The sequence below is a fragment of the Xiphophorus couchianus genome, chromosome 19 (genome assembly GCF_001444195.1).
Source record: "Xiphophorus couchianus chromosome 19, X_couchianus-1.0, whole genome shotgun sequence".
Lineage (NCBI taxonomy): Eukaryota > Metazoa > Chordata > Actinopteri > Cyprinodontiformes > Poeciliidae > Xiphophorus > Xiphophorus couchianus.
The window spans coordinates 2052303-2074633 of NC_040246.1; the positions used below are offsets into that span (position 1 = coordinate 2052303).

Sequence of the window (22331 nt, forward strand, 5' to 3'; positions counted from 1 at the left end):
TTTGTGCTGATATCGTATTGCGTCAACATCAGTATCAGCCAATGCACAAAGAGGCAATATTGGTATTGTATCAGGAGTGACAACGTTGTATCTTGACACCCCTATTGGTTTCTAGTATCAAGGTTTTAAAAAGGTAAATTTTATAAATGATCAATTTAATATTATTATTAAGTTGTTTACATGCTGGAGTGACTGGAGTCTTCTGTGACTGTGTAGGATCTCCTGTTCCACCACATCCCAAAGATGCTCCGTTAGGTTCACATGTGGTGGCTGTAGGTCGTTTGACTGCAGAGAACTCATCACACTACTGAAAGTAGCCATTGGAAGACCCTGTTGCAACTCTAAGGTTAAAGGTCAATCCTTTCTATGAAACAGTTTGCAAGAAAAAGCTCATCTACAGCCGGGTCACCAGTGGCTCCTTTATTTTAACGCCAGATCCTAATTAAGTCACGGGTACTGATCTTAGCCCAAGACAATCCAAGGTCATCTGAATCATTTTCTCTCCGTTTCAGATTTTTTTACATCCAAGAAAAAAAGATAAAAAAATTCTTTCAAGTCAGGATTTACAGTTTTTACATTTCATCAACACACCTGGACTCCTCCTGTAACATTTCTTCTGCAGTGGCTGATTGATGCCTGTACAAAAATGTGGAGCGGCGCAGTCGCACGCTGATCCGATTACACAAAACTTCAAAAATGTGCGGGGTCTTTTTCCCCCCCCTTCTTTTTGTTTTAGTTTGTAAATATATATTTATATTAACCATTTACACTTCTGATTATACAACTATCAAATTTTCAAAAAATGCAGGCACTTGACTTCCAAAGCATCCTCTGTGCCTACAACTAAAGAAAATAAAATAAAGAAACCTACATTACCCATTTACATATATGTAACTGTATAATAGTGCTGTATGTGAACATAAAGAGCAGTCTAAACGCTCTGATAAACCACAGTCAGCAGCCATAATTATGCCTATTGCATATCACAGTCTGGCTGTCTGGAAAACACTAAGCCTTTCAACCAGGGGAAAAAAATAAATAAAAAATCCTTATGGTTTCAGCAGATGTACTGACTCGCATAAATCTCCATGTAGTGTGCTGCTGCCAGAGATTTTAGTTTTCGTCCACGATCAGAGGAAAACTTGTTGAATTGTTGAAGTAATACTAACAGGACAAGAAAATACAAGCAGTTAAATGCAAATGGAGGGGATGAAACCCGGCGGGCATGTTTCCTCTTGCAAACAGAGCCTCAGCCTCACGCTTTGTACGCCTACACTGAGTTTCTAAGGTCACTTTTGCTCAGAACTGCTGGGATTTACTCTGTTTCACACATGAAACGTAATTTCATTCATTCCTTTTGGCGTGAGATGCAAATTTGTGGGTCTGAACCTGAAAATAATGTTGAGTCTAAATCGTCTTTTGCATAGAGGGAAAAAAAAAATATTCCTGCTTTCCAAGTTTTCCCAGACTTTATCTTAAACTTCAGCGTTTTATTGCTGCTCAATGTAAGAAAACAGCAGCAAGAGGGAGCAGAGGCGCACCAATAACGTCAAGTTTTTTAGTGCCGAACTCATATTGGATAAATTAAGACATCTGTGTGGCATTTGTAGCCGGGGGCCGCCCCGGTCACTGCTTTAGCAAGTCTTTGAGCACGGCTCCAGCGCTGGCCTCGGCTGAGACAGGCACAGGGGTGAAGGTGGGCAGAGAGTCAGTGATGGGCTTCATCAGCAGGTGACCTCCCGAGCCGGCGGGGCCAGAACCGGCCACCAGCGGCACCGCAGCAGAACGAGGAGCCAGGAACGGATTGGATTCACCGGGTCTCCTGATGCCAGCCGCAGCTCCTGTGATGGAAACGGGTTCATTTTGGGAGCATTTGATTGAACTGTGTTTTGTTTTGCTTTGCAGGAATGTGAATTTACCCGCGGAGCCTGAAGAAGAGCCACCGGTTCTCCCAGGAGGCGGTGCGCTCAGAGGCCTGATGTCGTGGACCGGGAGCCTCGGCGCTGGGAGCGACGGGGTCGACTCCATCTCCAAGAACTTCACAAACATCTCGGAGAAAGACTGCGGCGGCGACGGAGCAGGCAGGATCGGTGTTTCAATGAACGAATGAGTGAGTTTACAGATTCAATTAAATCGAAAATATTCCACAGAGCGAAATAAAGAACTTCATCAGGACTAGGGCTGGAACGATTAATCAGATTGATCGTGATGTATCGATTATTAAAACTGGTTTAGTAGTCGATTAATTGTTAGCTGGAATTTACAGACTAAACAGCTTCACCTGGTTCAAATTCTGAAAAAGACACAGAAAAAAACTCTATTTGGCACCTTTTGCTCTCCAATTAACTAGTCAACATATTAGCCGTTCAATGTATTGATGTTGAGTCAAACAGAAAGAGTTGAAATTTTCAAATGTTGATGTTAGAAGTATTTTTTTAGCTGCATATTCATTCGATTAATCATCAGCATAATTACTAAAATAATTGATCATACTGAAGACACAGGAAGGTGCAATTTTATATTTCGTAGATTTGTTCTTCAGTAAGTTTCTTTTTCTTCTGTTTCCAGCAAGATCCTGTTCGCTAGAAACAGGATCAGGACAACTCTGTTTCTAGCGAATGATATGCAGAACAAAAAGCTACATGAAAATCTGACCCACACAGTTCATTTTTCATCTGTCCATTTTCTCTTCGTAATAGTTTTGAAGTTAAATTTAACTCGAGCTTCATGTTTCCATTCATTGCTAAATGAATTCTAAAGAAATTACAGAGAGCCAGTGGTTTTTATGTGACTCTCCGGCTTCCTGCCGTTCTGCGTGGCGTAGGCACGGTGTGTTTGTGGCTCCCAGGCCGTTCTGAACTCACCGAGTTCAGCCCCGGGCCACTGGTGGGCCTCTGTGGCGTATTCGGCACACTCTGAGCTCCTCTGCCTCCGAGCCAGCTCGATACCCATCCGCCAACACCATGGCGGGCATCGTCCTCCAACATCTACAAAGACAGAAGATTAGGAAGTACAAAATAAATTCATCTGGAAAAATTCAATCTCTCAAGTGTCATCAACGCTCATCTTTTTTTAAATTATTATTATTAACTACAGTCTACACATTTCCTTAGCAAGATTGGGCTGCATGGATCAATGCCTGACAATTAATAGACGCATGAAAAAGAACTGCAGCACCACTGACACTGATTCTTTAAAGTCTGCTGGTTTGACTAGACTCTTGGCTTCTGTAAAGTGGAAACTCTAAATAGTTTTACCAGGAGATGAGGGAACGAAGGGGGGAAAATGAAAAAAACTTTCAGGGACCTTAAAGGTAATAAAAAATGTTTTATTCTAAGAAACAGAAATCTCTCTTGCCCCGCGTTTCCTTTTAAACGGTGTTGGGTAACGCTCTCTGGAATCGCTGGACGGATTCCCGCACAGAAACCAGCCAAGACGATCTGGAAAAGACGATGCTTTCCCTTTCAGGTCTGAGCTCTGAGAATTTTCTGGGGATGACGGAGTTAAAATAAAATGGCTGGGCAGTGTCTTTTTCAGCCGACTAACCAGGCTCTAAAGAGCAAGATAACAAATTAAACTAAGTGGATTATCTGCTGGTGTGGTCTGTATGTAAACAGTAAAATTAACCCAGAAGAGGAATTTGGGATCCCTGTTATGTAGGTTTCATTTTATATTTTTGTTCTAGATGTCTAAAACTAAACAGGTCTGACATCAGAGTTAGGAGGCTTTCATATGAAGGGGATTAGATTTTAATTAAAGCCACAACTCTCCGCTTCTAACGGCTTTATTAAATTAGATAAATAATCACGGTAGTGTTCTAGTTGCACAAAGTTTAGCTTGTTCCTTTTTTCTGGGTTGTTTTCCAAAAGCTAACAGAAGTTGTATGGCTGTAGATGTAAACCAGACAGGCAGGAATAAATTATAATAACAATTTCTCAGTCGGACTCCCAAATGGAAAGAAATACAAAAACGTAAAACATTCTGCAAATGTCTAGAAAGACAAGTTTCACTTTTTAAATTATTGCCAAAAAATATGATTTGATGGATCTGATGATGAAATGAGAGAAATTTTGATTTAAAGTAGAGCAAAATAATATATTTTATGACATATATATGGATGCAAGTTATGCAGTTATTTCTACATTTCCTACAATATAAGGTTTTAAAATAATCAATTTTAAACTAGGTGTTAAATTATTCTGTATTTTATCATGAAAAATGTAATTCCAAATCGCTTAAAACAATTGATCTGGCTTTAAATCAGTCCAAGATTTGATCATGTATTTATTGTAAGCATTAACCACTTACTATTCACAATGCTGCTGACTTGTGGCATTATTATATATATACTGTATATCTACATTTGTCTGTTTTTTTTTTTTTTAAAACAGCTCCAGAAACTAAAACTTAAATGTGTAATAATGCCTCCTATTTTCAACTTCCTGTAAAAACAAAACATATGAAATAAACCCCCACTTAAGATATAAATAAAAAAATAAATAAAAAATCTTTTTAATCTTGAACTTGGTTATTGTCACTTTTCTAAAATATTTTTTTTGCCAAAAAATGTGATCCCATTTGGCAAAAAATGACTTGGATCATTATTTTAGGAAGGTGTAGTGCCTTTATATACTGTAGTTATTCTTAAGATTTTCTAAATGTTGCTCCACAGTTGAAATGTGAAAGACCAGCTGTCCTGTCCACCGGGTTCAAATGAGTAAAGGTCGCCCTCTGACCTGATCGACTTGTTCTCTGCTCAGTCCCAACACGCTTCCCATGAGCCTCAGCACATCGGCCCGCTTCGTTTTAGGCGTGTGAAAGTAGCCCAAAAACAGGTTGCGCATCAGAACCCTGCAGACACAGCAACACAAACACAACGCGGGATTGATAGGAAAGAGTTACCAAGTAGAGTTGGCAACACTCTTCAGTACGGACGCCATTACTGACCCCATCAAAATGAGCAATTTTCAGTATCGTCAAGGTGTTTAACAATGAAGTCATAGAGAGATGGAAAAAGACATATAAAAACAAGATGTACTTTCTACGGCATGTCAAAACATGACAGTTCACTGAGTAGATACAAGAAAGGCTGATGTGATTACGGGAAAATTTCTCCGTGAGAGTTTTCTACTTCTGTCAGTCCTGGAGCACGATAGACTAGGGAAAACGCTGGCAGCATTTAAAAAGTTTGATACACACCCAAATAGTTTTGCAATGCTAACTGCTTTAACTGCTTATGTACCTGTTCTTCTGTTTTTATTTTATGGTTTTTGAAGAGAAATCTGAATCAGCCGAAAAAAAAGATACCGTCATCAAAAGTGGGACAAATGTCTGATTGTATGTCATGTTTTTAAAATATTTTACGACTACATCATAAAACACTGTGGCCTCAGTTTTACAGCCTTTTCATAATATTGTATTCTATTCATCATTTTAATTTATATTCAAGTTTGTACAATTATGTGATGCATTTCTGTGGACAAAGATGTACGAAAGGACCTGCTAGGTCTTTAAGTTAGGTTTTAAATAAAAATAAACTAACAAATTAAAAACAAGAATTTTGTCGGATACTTTTGACCAAAGGTATGTCAACATATAACTGGTTGTATCAATAGCAGACATAGGACGAAAACCCAACTTACTTGTCGATCTTTCCTTCTGTGCTGTTGAGAAGGTTCATGAGTTTCTTTTGTGCCTCCTCCAGCATCTCCTGCCTCACATTCACTGAAACACAAAACCAGAGAGGCGTCATTTCACGAGAAACAAAAAAAAACTTGCTTTCTTTAAACTAAAATAAAATAATAACTAAAAAAAACATATTAATGTTGCTTTGTTTCCCTACTTGGCACATGCATGCTAGCAAACTAACTAACTCTGTACATCTAACCTCTAGGTTACCAATGGAAAGTCAGATTTTCTTATGTAATTTGCTATAGTGTCAGATTTCTCAAAGCCCTTTGTTCTCAAGAGTTTTGCCGACTTCTGATCACTTTCAATAGAGAAATGTTCCCTGATTTAAAGGTTTTGGCCGAGGTGGCGTTTGTAATTCCAGTCTCCAGTGTGGCAGCAGAGCGATGATTCAACTTCCAGATCAACATCAAAACATTGGGGACATTTGAGACATCCATGCAGACTAGCTGGAGGTGTAAAGCGGTGCATTTGGGCCACAGCAGGTGATTCGTTCATAATTTAAGTGCAATCGTTTAATTTAATTGTCTATAAATATTTCCTGGGAGCACAGTCAGTGGTTTTTGTCCACAAAGTACCTGGTTGTTGTGTGATGATATAATGTGGATTCTCTGTTCAGCTCGTTGAATATTAATTAAACTGAATTAAAATTAAATACCGTTCAATTTGTCATTATTATTGTTTTAGAAAATGACGGGTAAAAAGAAAATATGATGGAATTTCTACGACGCCTTCAGTCAAAATGACGAATAACAAAATAATTCTAGCGCAATCCTTGATCTAGAGTTATGTTTTCCAGATAAGCCACACTTAGACTATATATATATACATAGAATTAGAAAGTAAAGATAAAAGGCTTGCTCCAAGACAGAACAAATACAGACTGTAAGGTCTGAGACCAGGCAACAAAAACAGTCTGAGAATTTGCTGTGATGTAATGGTTTACTTGATAAAAGTGACAGAAAAATACATTAGTCTGCCAGTCAGGCTCTGATAAGGGCATCCAACTGCATTTTATATTTTGTTTCATAATCTGAGCTCAGTTTTAAGTTTTACTTAGTTTATTTGCCAACTCATACTTTCAGATTTGGACGCTCGTCCCTGATATTTTCACGTGAATCTACGCTTGTCCTGGAGACGTTTTGAGGCCTCTTTGAAAGCCGGTAATTTCAGTAATTAACTTTTAATGTATTCATAGTCTACAGTGAGGAGATGTGGTTAAGTAATTCTAAGTAAAAACCTGAATAATCAGGAGGCTGCTCATTTATTTTGGTTAACTCAGAGGTTACCTATGGGTTCAAAGCTACAATTAACTGGAAAATGGTTAAATTCGAAGAATAATATTCAAATAAATTAAATGTGAGATTCAAGAATTGGTATGATTTATCTGCAAACATTTTTTTTAAGGTTTTGTTGGCTCTAGTGGACTTTATTTGAAGGTAGGTCGACAGGAAAGAGGGGAATGAAAGGGTGGAAGACATGCGGCAAAAGTCGCCAGGCTGAACCTGCGACCAGCGGCATGAGGACTAAAGCCTCAATGTGTGGGTTGTGTTTTGGGCCACCACAGCACCCCTATCTACATACAGCAAGCAAGGGTACAAAACTGGTGCAGGAAAAAATTATCTTTAGACCTTTTAATTGCTAATTTACAATCTGTTGGGGAAAAAAACAAACATTAAACGTAGTGAAGAAACTCAAACTCATCTCACCTTGCTTCTTTAGCTCTTCGATTTGCTCCTCTTTCTGATCGATCTGATCTGTGAGGCGAGACGCCGAATCTAGAGCAGCGTTGACTTCGTCCAAATTCAGCTGAGAGGAATAAAAATCAGTAATCGGGATCATTTCACTGCAACGCTCACCTAGCCGGATCAAGACATTACGAGAACACGCGTGTTCTCTGTTCGCTGACTTACCTGCAGCGCAGATGCTTGGTCTTCAAGCAGGAGAGCTTTTCTCTTCCACTCGTCCTTCTCCTTTTTGTGCTTCTCCAGCTCTGCTGAGTACATGGCTTTCTCCTCTAAAACGCAAAGAGACAAATAACTAAAACAATAAATAGGAACAGTACCACAACAAATAAAATATAGATTTATTACAAAGAAGAGCTGCTAAGAAGCTGCTGGCAAAACGATTTCTCTTTCTGCCAACTTGCCTTGCTGGAATTGCTCTAGCACCATCTGCAGGTTTGAGAGCGACACTGCATACTGCCTGACTTGTTCCTGAGAGGTTCTGAGTTGTAAAAGTGCGTCGTCCCTCTGCTTCACCACATTGCTCAGCTGTTCCTGGAGAGACTCCACCTGCATGCTGGCCTGTTGGCTGGAAAGAAGAGCAGGAAACTCGCCGAATTAAAAAAATAAAATCTTTTGGCTCAGAGCGAGCTTGGAGGGAATAAATCATTACAGCAAAACGTTTCAAGGAAAAGACGGGAAAAGGAGCTAGTACTGCACCGCATGTGGAAATACACTTTTTCACATTTAAGTGATGCGATAAAATACTTAAACGTATGATGTACTGTATGTGTGTGGTGAAGGCAGTTTTTAAGTTTACACAAACCTGGCGTTTTCCACGGCATTCGACGACGTGGCCACTTTGTCATCCAGCAGCGCCACCCGCCTGCGCAGCTCCGTCTCCCGGTCCTCCGCAGCGAGGGCTTCCCTGGTGTAGGAGTCTTCGATCTCCAGCAGGTGGCTGCGCAGCCTCTCCAGCTCCAGGTTGAGCCGCTGCTCTTTATCCCTCGTGTGCTGCAGCTGCAAACACAAAACACTCTCAAGTTAAACAGCCTCTTAGCATAACTGTTTGCCTCATTTGTTTCTTTATAAAATATCTTTGAACGTATTTCGTAACAATCTGCTTTCCATGACTGCTCTCTCACTCTCACACACACTTGGAACAGTGTGACGTCGCTTCTGTTCCAAGTACAAGTCGTAATATTACCAAAATAAAGTTATATGAGGATAAAGTTGTAATATTATGACTTTTTTTCTCATAATTTAATTTTTTAATTATTATTTTATTTAATTTGTAAAAGTTATTTAATTACATTTTTTAAAATGATTGACTTTTTTTTTTCTTAATTCATTTAAATTAAATTGAAATTAATTATTTTATTTTTCTATACTGTCATAGGAAACACAGCAATTGCAAAACTGTGTTTTTCCGATATTAGCTGAATATCAAAAAAGTTATGTGCACATTTTTATTGGAAACGCAGCTAATGATGGTCGTCCTCCTACCTCAGACTGTAGCGCTGTGGTCTCCATTTGCTTCTGCTTCAGCGCCATCATCATCCGGTCCCTCTCCTGCTGGAACATCACCGCTTTCTCCTGCATGGACTTCAGTTCGTTCAGAAGCTGATTCAGTTCACCGGATTTACCCTGCGACACAAATCAACAGGAGCAAAAAAAAGTTACAATGCTCATGGGAATATTTACTCTATTATTTGTTTAAAAAGACTGTAGACCATGATTCAAACTGACCAGCTCTTTGTCTTTGAGCATCCGCTCCACCGTGGCGGCCTTCTCGCTTATCGAGCTCAGCTCAAACTCCTTCTCTCTGAGCAGAAGCGAAACCTGCATGTTTGTTTCCTGCAGAGCCCTGAACTCCGACTCCTTCTCCCGAGAGCGAGCCGCCACCTGCTCATTCTCCTCCTTCAGCTTCCTTGCGTCCAACTCCAAGATGAGCGCCCGCTCCTTCAGGTTGGTCACGGCCTGCTTCAATACCTCGTTGTCGTTCTCGCGGTTGCGCAGCGCCTCGCTCACTTGGCTCAGCTGGTCTCCTTTGGTCTTTATGAGCAGGTCTTTCTCCCTCACCGACCTCTGCAGGGACTCCAGTCTGTCCCGGACCTGGCGGACATCCTCAGCCTGACTCCTCTGCTCGCTCTCTGAGGCGGACGCTGCGTCGGAGAGCCGGTGGTTGTTCTCCTGAAGGGTCCTGATTAGGTTTTCTTTCTCAGCCAGCTGCGCTTGCAGAACTTCGGTGGTCTGTTGGGTTTGGGGCTCGGCTGTAAGATTGAGAGCTCTTGTTTGGGCGGTCGGCGCTGCGGCCTCGGGAGTCTGCGCAACGCTATCCAGTTTCCCCAGCAGCACATCCTTGGTGCTGCTGAGCTGACTGATGGTCTGCTGGACTTGCGCCAGCTCCAAACTCAAACCTCCCAGCCTCTTCTCCTTCTGCTCGTAGCTCTGGATCAGTCGGGCGTAGTCGACGGACAGCTTGGAGCTGCAGTCGCTGTCGGCAGACACCTGGCCCTGCAGCTTGATCAGCTCCTCGTGCAGCTGCGCCGACTCGTGCTGCATGTTCTTGACCGTGGTGATCACCTGCTGCTTCCACTCCTCCATCTTCTTCACCTGCTGCTTCAGCGTGTCCCTCTCCTGAAGAAGCTCCTCGAACTGGTTGCTGCTGACGCCGCCGGACGCAGTGCCGGCCTCGCCTCCCATCGACTGCAAGACGGTCACCAAGGTCTGGCACTTCTGAGTCAAAGCGTCGATCTCGATGTCCTTCTCTCTGATGATGCGGGACAGGTTTTGGATGGTCTCCTTGAACATCTCCTGGCTCCCTGAGGGGTCGCTCACGTTGGAGAGCCGCTGGTTCTCCTGCTGCAGCCTCACCAGGGCGGCTTCCTTCGCGGCCACGACGTCCACCAGGCGGTGGTAGTCAGAGCGCAGCTGCCCGTTCTCCCTCGTCTTGTCGTTGAGCACGGCCAACATCTGCTCGCGCTCCACGGCGAACGCCTGCAGCTGCTGCTGGAGGTAGAGGACGTCCTGACCTGACGAGACCCGGGCATGGAGCGCTTGGATCTCCAGATCTTTCTGCCGGATCATTTGGGAGAGTTTGCCCACTTCGTCGCGAGAGAACGCCAGCTGTTCCAGCTGCCTGGTGAGCGAGAGGTTTTTCTCGTTCAGCTGGACGATCTCGGTCTCTTTCTCCTCGATGCCGCGGACCAGTTTCTCTATCTCGGCCTTGGACAGGTCGTGCTTCTCGTTGCCGTTGTCCTGATTGAGAGACCACGTCTTGTCCTCCTGGAGGATGACGTCTCCCTGGAATGCCGGGAGGTGACCCTGGTCCACGCTCTGCTGGAGGCGGGTTATCTCCTCGTCTTTGGCTTGAATGAGTCTGTCGTAGTCGAGCGTCGTCTGCTGGTGGCGAACCGCGGCCTGTTCCAGCTCGCTCCGCTGAGCCTGCAGAGACGCCTGCTGCTCCTCCGAGGTTCTCTTCAGCGACCGGACTTCGTCTTCCAGTGCGTTCCTGGATGACTTCAGCTGGGCGATCTCCGTCTCCAGCTCGGTGATGATGTCCAGAGTCTTGGGTTCAGCCAGTGGTTGTGGTCTGCTCTGCTGATCCCTCAGCCGATCGATCTCCTCTTTCAGATGGCTGCTCTCCTCCTTCATCCCTCCCAGCTGCTTATCCTTTTCGTCCACCGCTTGTTTGAGGACGTCTACCTCTTTGGTCATGGCTGACACCCTGTTCTCCATCTCTCTCTGTATATCCTCCGCGTTCTGCTTCAAAGTTTCCACAAAGACATCCTTCTCTTGCAGCAAGTCAGTCAGCTGCTTCTGCCCCGCGACGGTGATTGAGAGCATCTCGTTGGTGTCTCTGTGGTCTGCCGCCAGCTGCTCCACGTCTCGCCTCAGCTTGGCGATCTCCAGGTCTTTCTCCTGGTTTAGCTTGATGGCCGACTCGTGCTCGGTTTGCAAAGCCGAGGCGTCCATGGATCTGGCTCGGGTCAGCTCCTCGATGGTCTGCTGGTACTGTTTCACCTGCTCTGACAGCGCTCTCTCAGCCTGCGACAGCTCCAGTTCGAGTTGGTTCTTCTCCAGCTTGAGCGCTTCGATACGAGTGTCTTTCTCCCTTGTTGTCCTGTTTAGAGCGGCCTGGTTTTCTTTCAGCTGCTTGCCTAGCTCCTCTAACTTCCTCAAAGCATTCTCATGCTCGTCCTTCAACCTCCGGTTCGCCATCTTTACCTCATACTCTTCAGACATCCCCTTTTCATAGGAGCTCCTCATTTGGTCCATTTCTCTCCTGAGGTCCGACAGCTCCCTCTCCTTCCCCGCCAGCTCCTCCTCCGTCCGACTCTCTCCTCCATGAGCCGTCTCTGCTTTAGTAGCGGCTAGCTGCTCCTCTCGCTTCTGCAAGGTCTTCTTCAGCTCGGCCGTTTCTCGCCTCGCTTCCCGACTCTGCTCGTTCGCACGTCCCAACGCGTCTTTCAGTTCCTTCACCCTCTGTTCCAGCTGCTGTTTGGCCATGTGGAGGTCATTGAGGGTGAACGCGCTTTGGCTCGTTTTCTCTTTCTGGGTCTCCAGCTCTCGTTCCAGCGCTCCTTTCTGGTCCTTGGAGGCGCTGAGCTCTGCGGTCATTCTGATCAGCTCCGCCTCAGCTTCCTTCAACTGGCCAGAGAGCTGCTCCTTTGCGGTGATCAAATGCTAAAATAATTAAGAAGAAAAACTCCATTATTTCTTATTACTTTACTTAAGAAGTTTAAAAAAAATCTTGTGGCTTGTGACAGGAAATTTGTGCTTCTCACACTGCATATGGCTCCATACAGCCTCAGCCCTCTGGTGCCAACTAGCATTTTTTCACGAATTCAACCCAAAAATAAAGTTAAATAGCTACATCATGGGGATCAAGCAGAGGCCAAGCAGACCTGTGTTGCTTCCTGGTTCTGCCGGTCCAACTCCTCCAGCTCCGACATGAGGGTGTCCCGCTCCTCCTCGGTGGCTCTCAGGACTTTCTCTCTCCTCTCAAGCTCCGCCTTCAGATCCTCCAGGGACTCCGCCTCACCAGACTCCATCAGCGACGCATTTTTGCAAACCGTTTGCTCCCCTGCTACCGTCAGTCTGTGTTGCAGCTCAAGCTGTGAAGAGAGACAACAATCAGGAAATGTCTTTTACTTCAACGCTCCAGTAGTTCACAGACGTTTAGACTGACTTTAACCACATCCAGTGACTAACATTTATACGTTTGGAGTGTGCAAGTTCAAAACCGCTGAAGCCAAATATTGACATACGTTTATTACAAGGCAAAAACATTTTTCCCCCTGACATTTTTGTTGTTGTCGTTTTAGGTCTGTTGAAGTTCAAAAACTATTTTTTATTTGACAAATGTCAGAATAGTGAGTCAAATTTTTTTTAATTACTTCCATCAAATTCAGAGGTTAACATAAATTTATTAACATTTGGTTTGATGACATGTGAAACTGTATGACTTGGGTCAAAAGTTCTGGGTATTCTTCAAAATAGATGGAAATTTGGTTCCTTTAATAATAATAAAAAAACAAACTTTGACCCCTGTGATCAATAGTTTATGACGTTGATTCCAATACATTGACTTTGTAAACCGTAAGCCATTTTACACCTAATTTGGTGGTACGATTATGATCCATTTTGGAATTTGGAATGTTGCTGTTCTCAGTTTTGCAAGTTTCCTCCTTTTTTCTCCAAACGTGATGATTGTTATTACAGCCAAACATTTTAATTTCAGGCCATGTGTAAAGTATCTGTGTGCATTTACGTTCTAATGGAGTGCATGTAAACATCTGGCTTCTACTGTAACTACTAAATAAAAATACATATGTATACTTGTAAGCTAATACAGTATTTAACTTTTGTCAAACTACAAAGTGCCAAAAAGAACATCAGAAAAAAAAAAAATTTAAACTTCATGTTTTCTTAAGAAAGTCTCAACAGATAATAATGTTAAAAAGAGAACATTACGTTTGAATAAAATAAACCAACCTTTTCTTGTTCTAGGACTTCCTTTTCTTGCCTCAACATTCCTATAATGGTGTTCAGTTCCAAGATGTCTGCATGCTCAACCTCTTCTCTCGGCTCTGCCTGAAAGTTCAAATTTGAGATCGTTTACAAGCAGTAAATATACAAAAATGTAACACGTTGAGTTATGTTTATAACTTATAGCTTGTGTTCATACTTGCCTCAGAAAAGTCCTTGAGTCTCTCTATTTCTTTTTCTGCAGCTATAAAAATAATAAAATTTCAACAAATAAAGATACTATTTTTGAAGTTGCTACTTTTTATGGTATTACTAGGGGTGCACCAATCCATCAGCCAGCTGATTTATCGGTGCCAATTTCTTTAATTTTGGTCAACTATTGACCTCTTCTGCTCTGCTGTGAGAGAAGTTTGACTGACAGACCGGCCCACCAGGTCATGTCTGCACATTTGCAGTTAACAGTCATCCCACTGTTACCAACTCAGTGACTTTCTTACTATACCTAGCGACATTTCAGACAAAGAAAATAGTTTCGGCCAAAATCGGAATCGACAGGTAAGGCATTTTAAAAGATTGGTAATCGGTGATCGGCCAAAAAACTGCAATCGGTGCAGCCCTAGTTATTACAACACATTCACATTAAAAGAAATGCTTAGAGAAAAGTTACTGTAACGGATAATTTCATGCTGCATTAGTCAGCATATATTAAACCCACCTGCTAAGTTATTTCTAAGCGTCTGAATCTCATGCTCAAACTGGGTTTTTTGCAGAGCCTTCCCCTCCTGCTCCTGGACTCGTGTCTGCAGTTCAGCCACGGAGGCCTGCAGGCGCGAGTAGTTCTGCAGCAGCCCCGCGTTCTCCTCCAGGGCGTCGTCCCTCTCCAGCTGCAGGGAGGCCTGGTTCCTCCGCGCGTCCTCCAGACTGGCAGACAGCTCGGCCAGCTGCTTCTCGCGCCGCTCCGCTGCTTCCTGCAGAGTCTGGACGTTTCCCTGGAGCTCAGGCAGTTTGGAGGAATCCGACGGAGAGCTGACCTGACCGTCCCCTGGAGAGAGTCGGTTAGAGGAGATATCTTATTAGTTTTCTCTGACATAATAACTCCCATGCTGCTGCTTTTGGCTGAAGTAAAATAATCTCACCACTGCGATTCTGCTCCTCCAGCTCCTCTATCCTCTCCTCGTACTCTGCGAGCTCCTCTCTGTGGCGGCGCGTGACCTCCGCCAGCTTTTGCCGCTGGGCATCCTGCAAAGCTGCCAGCTCATGCTGGTGTTCATCCACCTCTCGACTCATTTCGTCCCGTAACTCCTGTTCCAACAAAGTTAAAAATCTACAGTGTCATTACTGCGTCTCCTGATAATCATCATAAATAGTAGTAGTACAGGGGTGTCCAAACTTTGTGTCACGTGGGGAAAGATCTTCAAGTCGAAAGGACCGGAAGGCCAAAAGAACAATTGGAAAAATATGGGGGAAAAAAAAGGGAAAATAAAATATTGCATGGTTTTTTTACCTACTAAGCAATAAACTAAACTGCAATACTTTAATTTAACGTTTTGTCAGAAAGGGAGGTCTGAATTATTGAGGATCCAAAACGTGAAAAAGGTTTTGCAGGTTTGCCTCATTTAAAGATGTCCACTTTGCAAATTTTGGAATGTCTCTACTGAAAATAATAGAACATCTTTTGTCAATATTAATCAATAAAAACAAGATTAAGGCTTTTTTTTGGGGGGGGGGGGAAGCATAAAGCCAAGTTTAATGAGCTGATGAAAGCATCACAGCCTGCTGGATAGGACACAAAATAATTGAGTGCTTTGTGTTGTAGCTGTTGTAAGATTTTAATTTGACTGTAACAATTTAGATCTTATTAAAGACAAAAAGCTACCATCTGTATTAACTACCCGAGTTAGGGGGGGAAATTTGTATTATTTTTGAATTGCAGTCATGGGCTGCAAAAAAATAAAATAAAATAAAATAAATAAATAAATCAGTCCAGGAGCTGCAAATGGCCACAAGTCGAACTTTCAACACCCCTGTAGTAAAACTACAGAAAATGGCACTGCTGCAGACCCAGAGTGTTTAAAATGTAGGTTAATTTTATAAAGATTTAATCGAAACTACAGAAGGTACCTTAATAGTTCTTTGTAGTTTGAGAATCTCCCCCTGGTCACCATTACCAGTTCCTGGGGTTGTTGATGCCTGAAACAGAGTTTGATGTAAACATAATAAAAATCAAAAGTCTCTGTATTTAAGCTCAGCTAAATTTTAGATACATAAATTTAACACTTTTTTTAAATTATAAGGTTCATTGCTAAATTCCAAAAGTCTCACCTGGATCACACTACCTGCGACAAATATTCTGAACTGTGATTTCAGTGGCTCATCTTTAACTTACAAGGATTTAGACATAATCCGGCACTTGGATACTCCAAGTTTTGGCGTGATTGTTTTGTTTTACCTGAGACATTCTCCTCCAGTGCGCCACGTCCGCCTCTAGACGCATCACTTCTGTGGACAGCTTGTTGATTTCCTGCTGCGACCAAAGGACGTCGCTGATGTCCATTTCGTCGCTATGGAAGTCGTGATGAGGCCCTGCGGGGCGCGTCAGGAAGATGGAAGGAGAGGAGGAGGTGGCGGTCAGGGAGGCGGTGGTCACCGGCAGCACCGCTGGAGAGGAGGCGACCGACTGCGCCGACCGCTGCAGCTTCTGGACTTCTTCCTGGAGGCCGCTTTGTCGAGCTTTTAGGTGGCTGATCTCCACCTGGGAGACGGACGGGAATTTAGACTTTCCCCATCTATGGAGAGTTGTCCCAAAACATTCACAATTTTAACATTTTTGCACGCACATCTTTCTGCTGCAGGAGGGTTCTGTATTCTGCAGACTGTTGTTTAATCTGGATCTCTGAGGCCTCCAGCTTCTCCTCCAGTTCTGCGTGACGTTTTTTCAGCCTTTCATGCTGCAACACAGAGAGAGGACACATATTGTCGCTTACATGTGTAAAGATATCCAAGAACTAAACGTACAAACAGGAGAACGGGCAAATAGGAGGACACAAGGCAGAACAGAATAGAATAATTTCTTTTACATTCAGCCATTTTGGACATCGATGTTCTAATAATGTGGCGTTAATTACAGCATTTACTGATGGGAACCTACAGCAAACAACTACAAATATTTTTTAAAACACAAGTAAATGCACAAATTCGCATGCATCAAGGTGCAAATATGATGTTTAGTCAAATGCAACTTAGAGGGTTTGAAAGGTTGTTAATGTAACATCTTGGATAGTAGGAAAAGAAACAATCGAATAAAAATTGCGTAACTACTTCTTGTTTAAAAAAGAAATAAAAATTCACTTCAGTTTTGCCCATAACCAATATGAATACCGATATATGGTAAATTTTTTTCCCATACCTACACCTTTATGAAACTATATCACTTTCTCTGCCGTGGAATGAAGATACTGCAGAGTCTTTGTCGATTTAGCCTTCTACCAAACGCAAATGATAAAAAGGGGGCTGAAAATGATGTAACACTTTCAACTTGCATTATGTCTAATGTCAAATTTATTTATGACCTCTGCTCTCTCTAAGACAATAACACTCAAACGGTTCAAATTTGACTTGGTGCTGAGCTGCAGGCATCATGGTCACTGGTTTGTCTAATGAAAACAACGCCTTTAATATCTGTAAGTTATTTTGAAGGAATGACTGATATTAAATTTTACAGCTAATATCTGCCGATGCCATGGCGATAATATTGTGCATCCCCAGTTCAAATGAAAACCCGGAAATCAGCGTTGGACTCACACCACCAGATTTGTGTGCTGTACAATTTTTCTTTTTATCCCCAGTAGTTTATCAACAAGTGTTTTCTTGTGCCACCAGTGAGATGCTGTTTCAACTACTAATAAAATGTCACAAAACAATTGTCCTCTTTGTATTCCAGCGACTGCCTTTAAAAAAAAAAAAAAAAGCAGCTTTTCCTGAGCTACACGTGTTGGCGGCTATTTTTAGGTATAGATTACGGCCCTGTTGGCTCACCTCAGTGTTTTCAACAGCCGGACAGTGAATGTGGAGCTGACAGAAAGTAGTAATAGTTGATAGAAAATGTTGGCCATTTTATCTGTCATCTATCTTTGAAATACAATCACCTGATAAAAGCTTCAGTACTGCCACATTCAGTCCAATAACCAGCATGTAGCCTTTCACATAAACAACAGCGGCTACTGTGTTATTTGTTTGGTGTGACTCACTTTGATTTACGCAGGACCCATTTGATCTCAACTAAAGCATTTATCAGCATTTCTTACCGAGACAAAACCCTGTAAAAAATCACCTACTGTAACAAGTCAAACTGTTCTTAGGTGGTAAAGATTTTTTTTTTTTAAAATAGGCAAATCTAACCTCTGATTTTTGAGTGGAAAACGCAGCCTCCACCTCAGCCAACTTGGAATTGGACACGTGTAATTCTGTGGCAGCATCTGTGGTTACATGGAAAGACAGCATGAAGAAAAACATTAGAACAGACACAACCAGTCAATTTGCATCTCCATAGAACATTATGTCAGTGCAGTACATGTTAAGTAAAAGTAGAGTGATAAAGACTCTGTTGTACAACACAAAAGCAAAATAAAAGCCGCCACACCTTCAGAATTACATTTTGTTTATATATATATATATGTTAAAACAACATGAGATACATACACAAAGTCAATATTTTTGCACTTATATTAACCGTAATCAGAGTTTGAAATAAATCAAAATATAATAAAATGTTAAAATTTGCTTTGTTTTGAAAAGCCAACCCCACCGGCTCCGGCCTGACTGGCTGCTGTGCGCTGCGCTGCTTTCAGGAGTGAAGAAAAACTAAAGACGACGTTCGACGTAGAGGGAGAGGAGAAGTGAAAAAAAGATATCCAAAGAACATTAAGTTTAATGTGTTTAGTTCAATCGTGTGAAAAACGATCGTAATATTAAAGTATGTTGAATTTGACTGACAGTAACGTGGTTAATTAATATAGTTCAGTCTTCATGCACAATGTTTAAGATGCCTTTTGAAGGATCCCTGATTATTGCATCTAATCAGCAGAGGAAACCAATCCATACGCTATAAATAACATTTCAAACTTGAATTACTTTACCATACGTTTATTTTTATCCACCTTCGATCAGATCAAGATTCCCGTTACAGTATTATATTTGACCAAGTTGAAGAAAGGGTGCTCAAATTTATTTATAAAAATCTGAAAGAAGGACGTCTTATTTTTTTTTAATTGAATTTATATAGCGCCTAAATAGCTATACTGATCAATGAAAGTGTTTTACATTAAAGCCACATTTCGCCTGGTCGCATGTCGACGCCTGGCAGGAGAAAGCTGGAATCGAACCCACAACTTTCAGATTTCGAGAGAGCAACTCTTCCTGCGCAGCAACATTTTCCTCCCACCTTACAGCAATGTACCGTGCTTACGGTACACGGTTTTGTGTACCATAAGGTCCAAGCCAAGGTTACAAATAGTAGACGTGTTTAGGTGAGTGTACATCTCCGCCCGACAGTGATAAGAACAGACACTTTAGGTTTTTGCCTGCGGCGGTGAGCTGGAGATCTGCGGCCAAAGTTCTTCCTCAGTCGATGTTTTATCAGTTCGCTGATAAAACAAAACGTCCAGTTTGAATTAGTCAAATAGGCCGAGTTTGCTTATTTACACTTTTCTGCCACATGAATAAAACGGTGCACAAGTAGGAAGTAAAATTGAAATTCTCCCACATATTTTGTTCTTTAACAGACTAATGGCATCACCTTTTAAGTGGTTAGCTTCCAATTTAGCAGATACATTTAATTAAACATAACTGGACCTCAAATAGAAGTTAGGAGGAATCCATGTTTCAACTCTACAGTCAGATTAGAAACTAGTTTCTGCTGAAACATGTTTCAGCTTAGCCAACCTTTGGTTATATAATTGATAAAGAAATGCCTCCGTTTGATCTAAAAAAAAAAAAAAACAACATCTAAGATGTGAGGTCTTCACTTAGACAAAGTAAATATAAAGTGCTCCAAAAATAAAGAGATTGTAAAAAGCTCTCAACCTACAAGAACAAGAATCTGTCAAATATAAAATATAATTTCATGTTTTATTGATTATATGTCCAACATATGATTAATTAAATCTAATTAACATGGAGCTTGCAAGACTTCAAAAGAAAGTATCATCTAAACTAAGTTGATGTTTCCTTCGTAATTTTAACCATTTCCTGTTAAAACCCTCGTCTGGGTCGACGGCGCATGAGAAACGAGGTTTGTGTTGCAACCAGGACAGCAACTTCATCCTTTGCTGGAATCCCAAACATTTGGTTTGTCTTGTTTTACTGGCCTCAGGTCAGTTCACCAATTCATATAATAATATTGTATCAACCAAGCACTTTTTAAAAAATTTTTTTGGTCAATTCCTACTTCTTTAGACTCGAGACTTAACATTTCAAAACGTTCATCATTAACATTCCTCTGACTTCCAGCTGGAGTCAGACGAATCTTGTATGCAATGGATTGAAAACAGATTGCTGATCTAACAGAAACAACTGACTGGCTTATTTATTGGAGCCACAAAACCACATTTCGTTTCAGTAAGCTATTAAAGGATTATAGAAGATTACTTTAAATGAGAAGTTGTCAGAGTAGAAAAAAAACCACAAAAAAAAACTACAGATTTCACAAAATGAATGACCCAAAAATCCTAATTCCATCTAACTTCTCAGTGGTGATGCACTAATCAATAAATCAGGGATTGATTTTGGGTCTTTTTTCTTTTCTTTGATTTCCTTCACAAAAAAAATAATTTTTCTCTATTTTTTTTAAATGTGATATTCCAAAAATTCCTCCAAGTATTTTGTTCCAAGTTTCCTAAAAATCAGAAAAAGGTTACGATTGAGTGCTTTGATGCATGAATGAGGATAATCTTACAATTCCTCCATTTCAGTTGGATTAAATTTATTTATTTTATTAAACCCACATTTCTGTATTTTTAAAAAAAGGTTTTTTCCATTGATTTAATGTAATATTCTAATCTTAATCATCACGTTTTCATTAGCAATGAGCAAAAAATCCTCGTAATTAACACAAGTAGAGGCTTAAAACATCAGTCTGTGTGAACTTTATCTATACAACGTGCTTCACTATGACTCACTGAAATAAATTACATTTTCAATAATGTCATTTTTTTGAATATGATTATATTAAAAATGGGAGCCCCTTTTCTGACACTCATTGATCAATCAACATGAAACGTTATGCAGATAATCTACTACTTTATACAGCCTGGACACATTTATAGTAAAATAAAATAAAAAAAGGTAACATATAGAAAATATAGATCTAATATTTCGAGGTAGCAAACTCTTGACACTGAACATTCTTTAATAATTCAAGCATTACTTTGACATTTATTCAGTGGGTAGTTTCTAGTCATTGATTGTCTTCGGTGAATTTATCCTTGATTAGGTTGCAGAAGTAACATGTCAAGGAGGCAAGTAGCCATGTTTTTTTTCTCTGGGTGAGAGTGAACAGATGTGGAAAACATCGTGTCTATTGTTAAGTATGGTCAGGGTTTCTCCCAGAAAACTGGGCTCTAGGTCAGTCATTCACCCAGCGGTTCGTTGTGTTTTTTTAGTTAAAAAATGTCTCAAGTTCACAGGAAATTTGAAAATATCACTTGATAATTATGCGGTATTTGAAGATTAATGCTTGAACACCAACTATAAAGTCTTAAAAAAATGCAAATATTTTAAAAAAGACTTGTATAAGCAATGCTAAGCCTGGTGGGGGCATAAGTAAAGCCTGGTGGCCCGGCAGGCTTATAATATTCTGGGGGGAACCCTGCTTTTTATTGAGGAATAGATTCTGTTACCTGGACTACTCATACTATTCAAAATGCAGCAAAATTAAGTTTAAGAATCATTGTATATTTAGGTACTAATACAGTGCTCAAACATATAAAGACACATAAATACTGGGAAATATTTGAACACATCTAAACTGAATTTTGATGCATGAAAGAGGATAATTCACAGTACCAGTGTTGTTAAATGCTGCAGGTGTGCTACATGGTAATGTGGACAACACAGAGGTAGAGCTAAAGCATGGACTGTAGCTTACCTCCGACTTCTTCCACTCCTTCGAGTAGCATGTCTTTGGTAAAGTTTGATATCTGCCCGGTGAACGACGACAGGCTGCCCCCGACCTGTCCCAGAGACTGGCCGAGGCCGGAGCCCAGTTCACCCAGCCAGGAAGACATCCTGAGGACCAAACACCAACAAAACCAGTCCGAGGGACGGCGGACAGCTAGCCACGGTTTGAGCTGAACTACGCCGAGGACGGTGCGTACACGTAAGCTAAACTATAAACTCTGCTTGACATTTACGCCGGTGTTAAAATCCACTTGTTTGGCTGTGAAACGCGGCGACTTCACTGCTGACAGACGCTCACTTAGCAAGCACTAAACCCGGCTAACAACAGCTGCTCGGTCGCCTGAAGGAATCCGGGAGGACACGCGAGTTACGAGACATTATAGTAGAATAACGCAGCCATTACGTTTATATTTCGGTTTCTGCTGGAGTCGCTGTTGTCTGCGGAAAGTTTCAGTCATAAGTGGGGGAGTCTTTTAGCGGTCTGAAGACCTAAAAGTGCCACCTCAACTGCAGCCATTATCAGCTCTGCTCTGCCGACAGATTTGACGTGGACGCGGAGGTCTGAAGCGATGCATGATGGGATACTGGAGTGGAGGACCAACAGCAGGACGTACAGCCGGGATGAACAGGATGTCAAGTAAAATGGTTAAGCGTTAATTGCCAAATGAAATTAATAATAAATAAAAATTCCATCATAATATAATATAATGTAATATAATATAATTTGACCCAGTTGGCCAACTGGCCGAA

General features: G+C 41.5%; 1 protein-coding gene across 1 annotated transcript; it reads right to left on the minus strand.

Annotated features, from left to right (window-relative positions):
• Positions 1–400: 400 nt before the first annotated feature.
• On the minus strand, positions 401–22146 carry trip11 (thyroid hormone receptor interactor 11). Its single transcript, XM_028000778.1, has 21 exons — positions 21550–22146; positions 17805–17881; positions 16244–16354; positions 15856–16158; positions 15528–15596; positions 14543–14708; positions 14122–14448; positions 13610–13650; positions 13413–13511; positions 12323–12532; positions 9162–12101; positions 8919–9059; positions 8239–8432; positions 7838–8001; positions 7602–7705; positions 7398–7497; positions 5643–5724; positions 4737–4851; positions 2865–2987; positions 1920–2061; positions 401–1841 (listed from the first exon to the last, which is right to left on the minus strand). Exons 1-21 carry the CDS (start codon positions 21686–21688, stop codon positions 1627–1629), a joined length of 5862 nt encoding a protein of 1953 aa, XP_027856579.1. The 5' UTR covers positions 21689–22146; the 3' UTR covers positions 401–1626.
• Between the last annotated feature and the right edge of the window lie 185 nt (positions 22147–22331).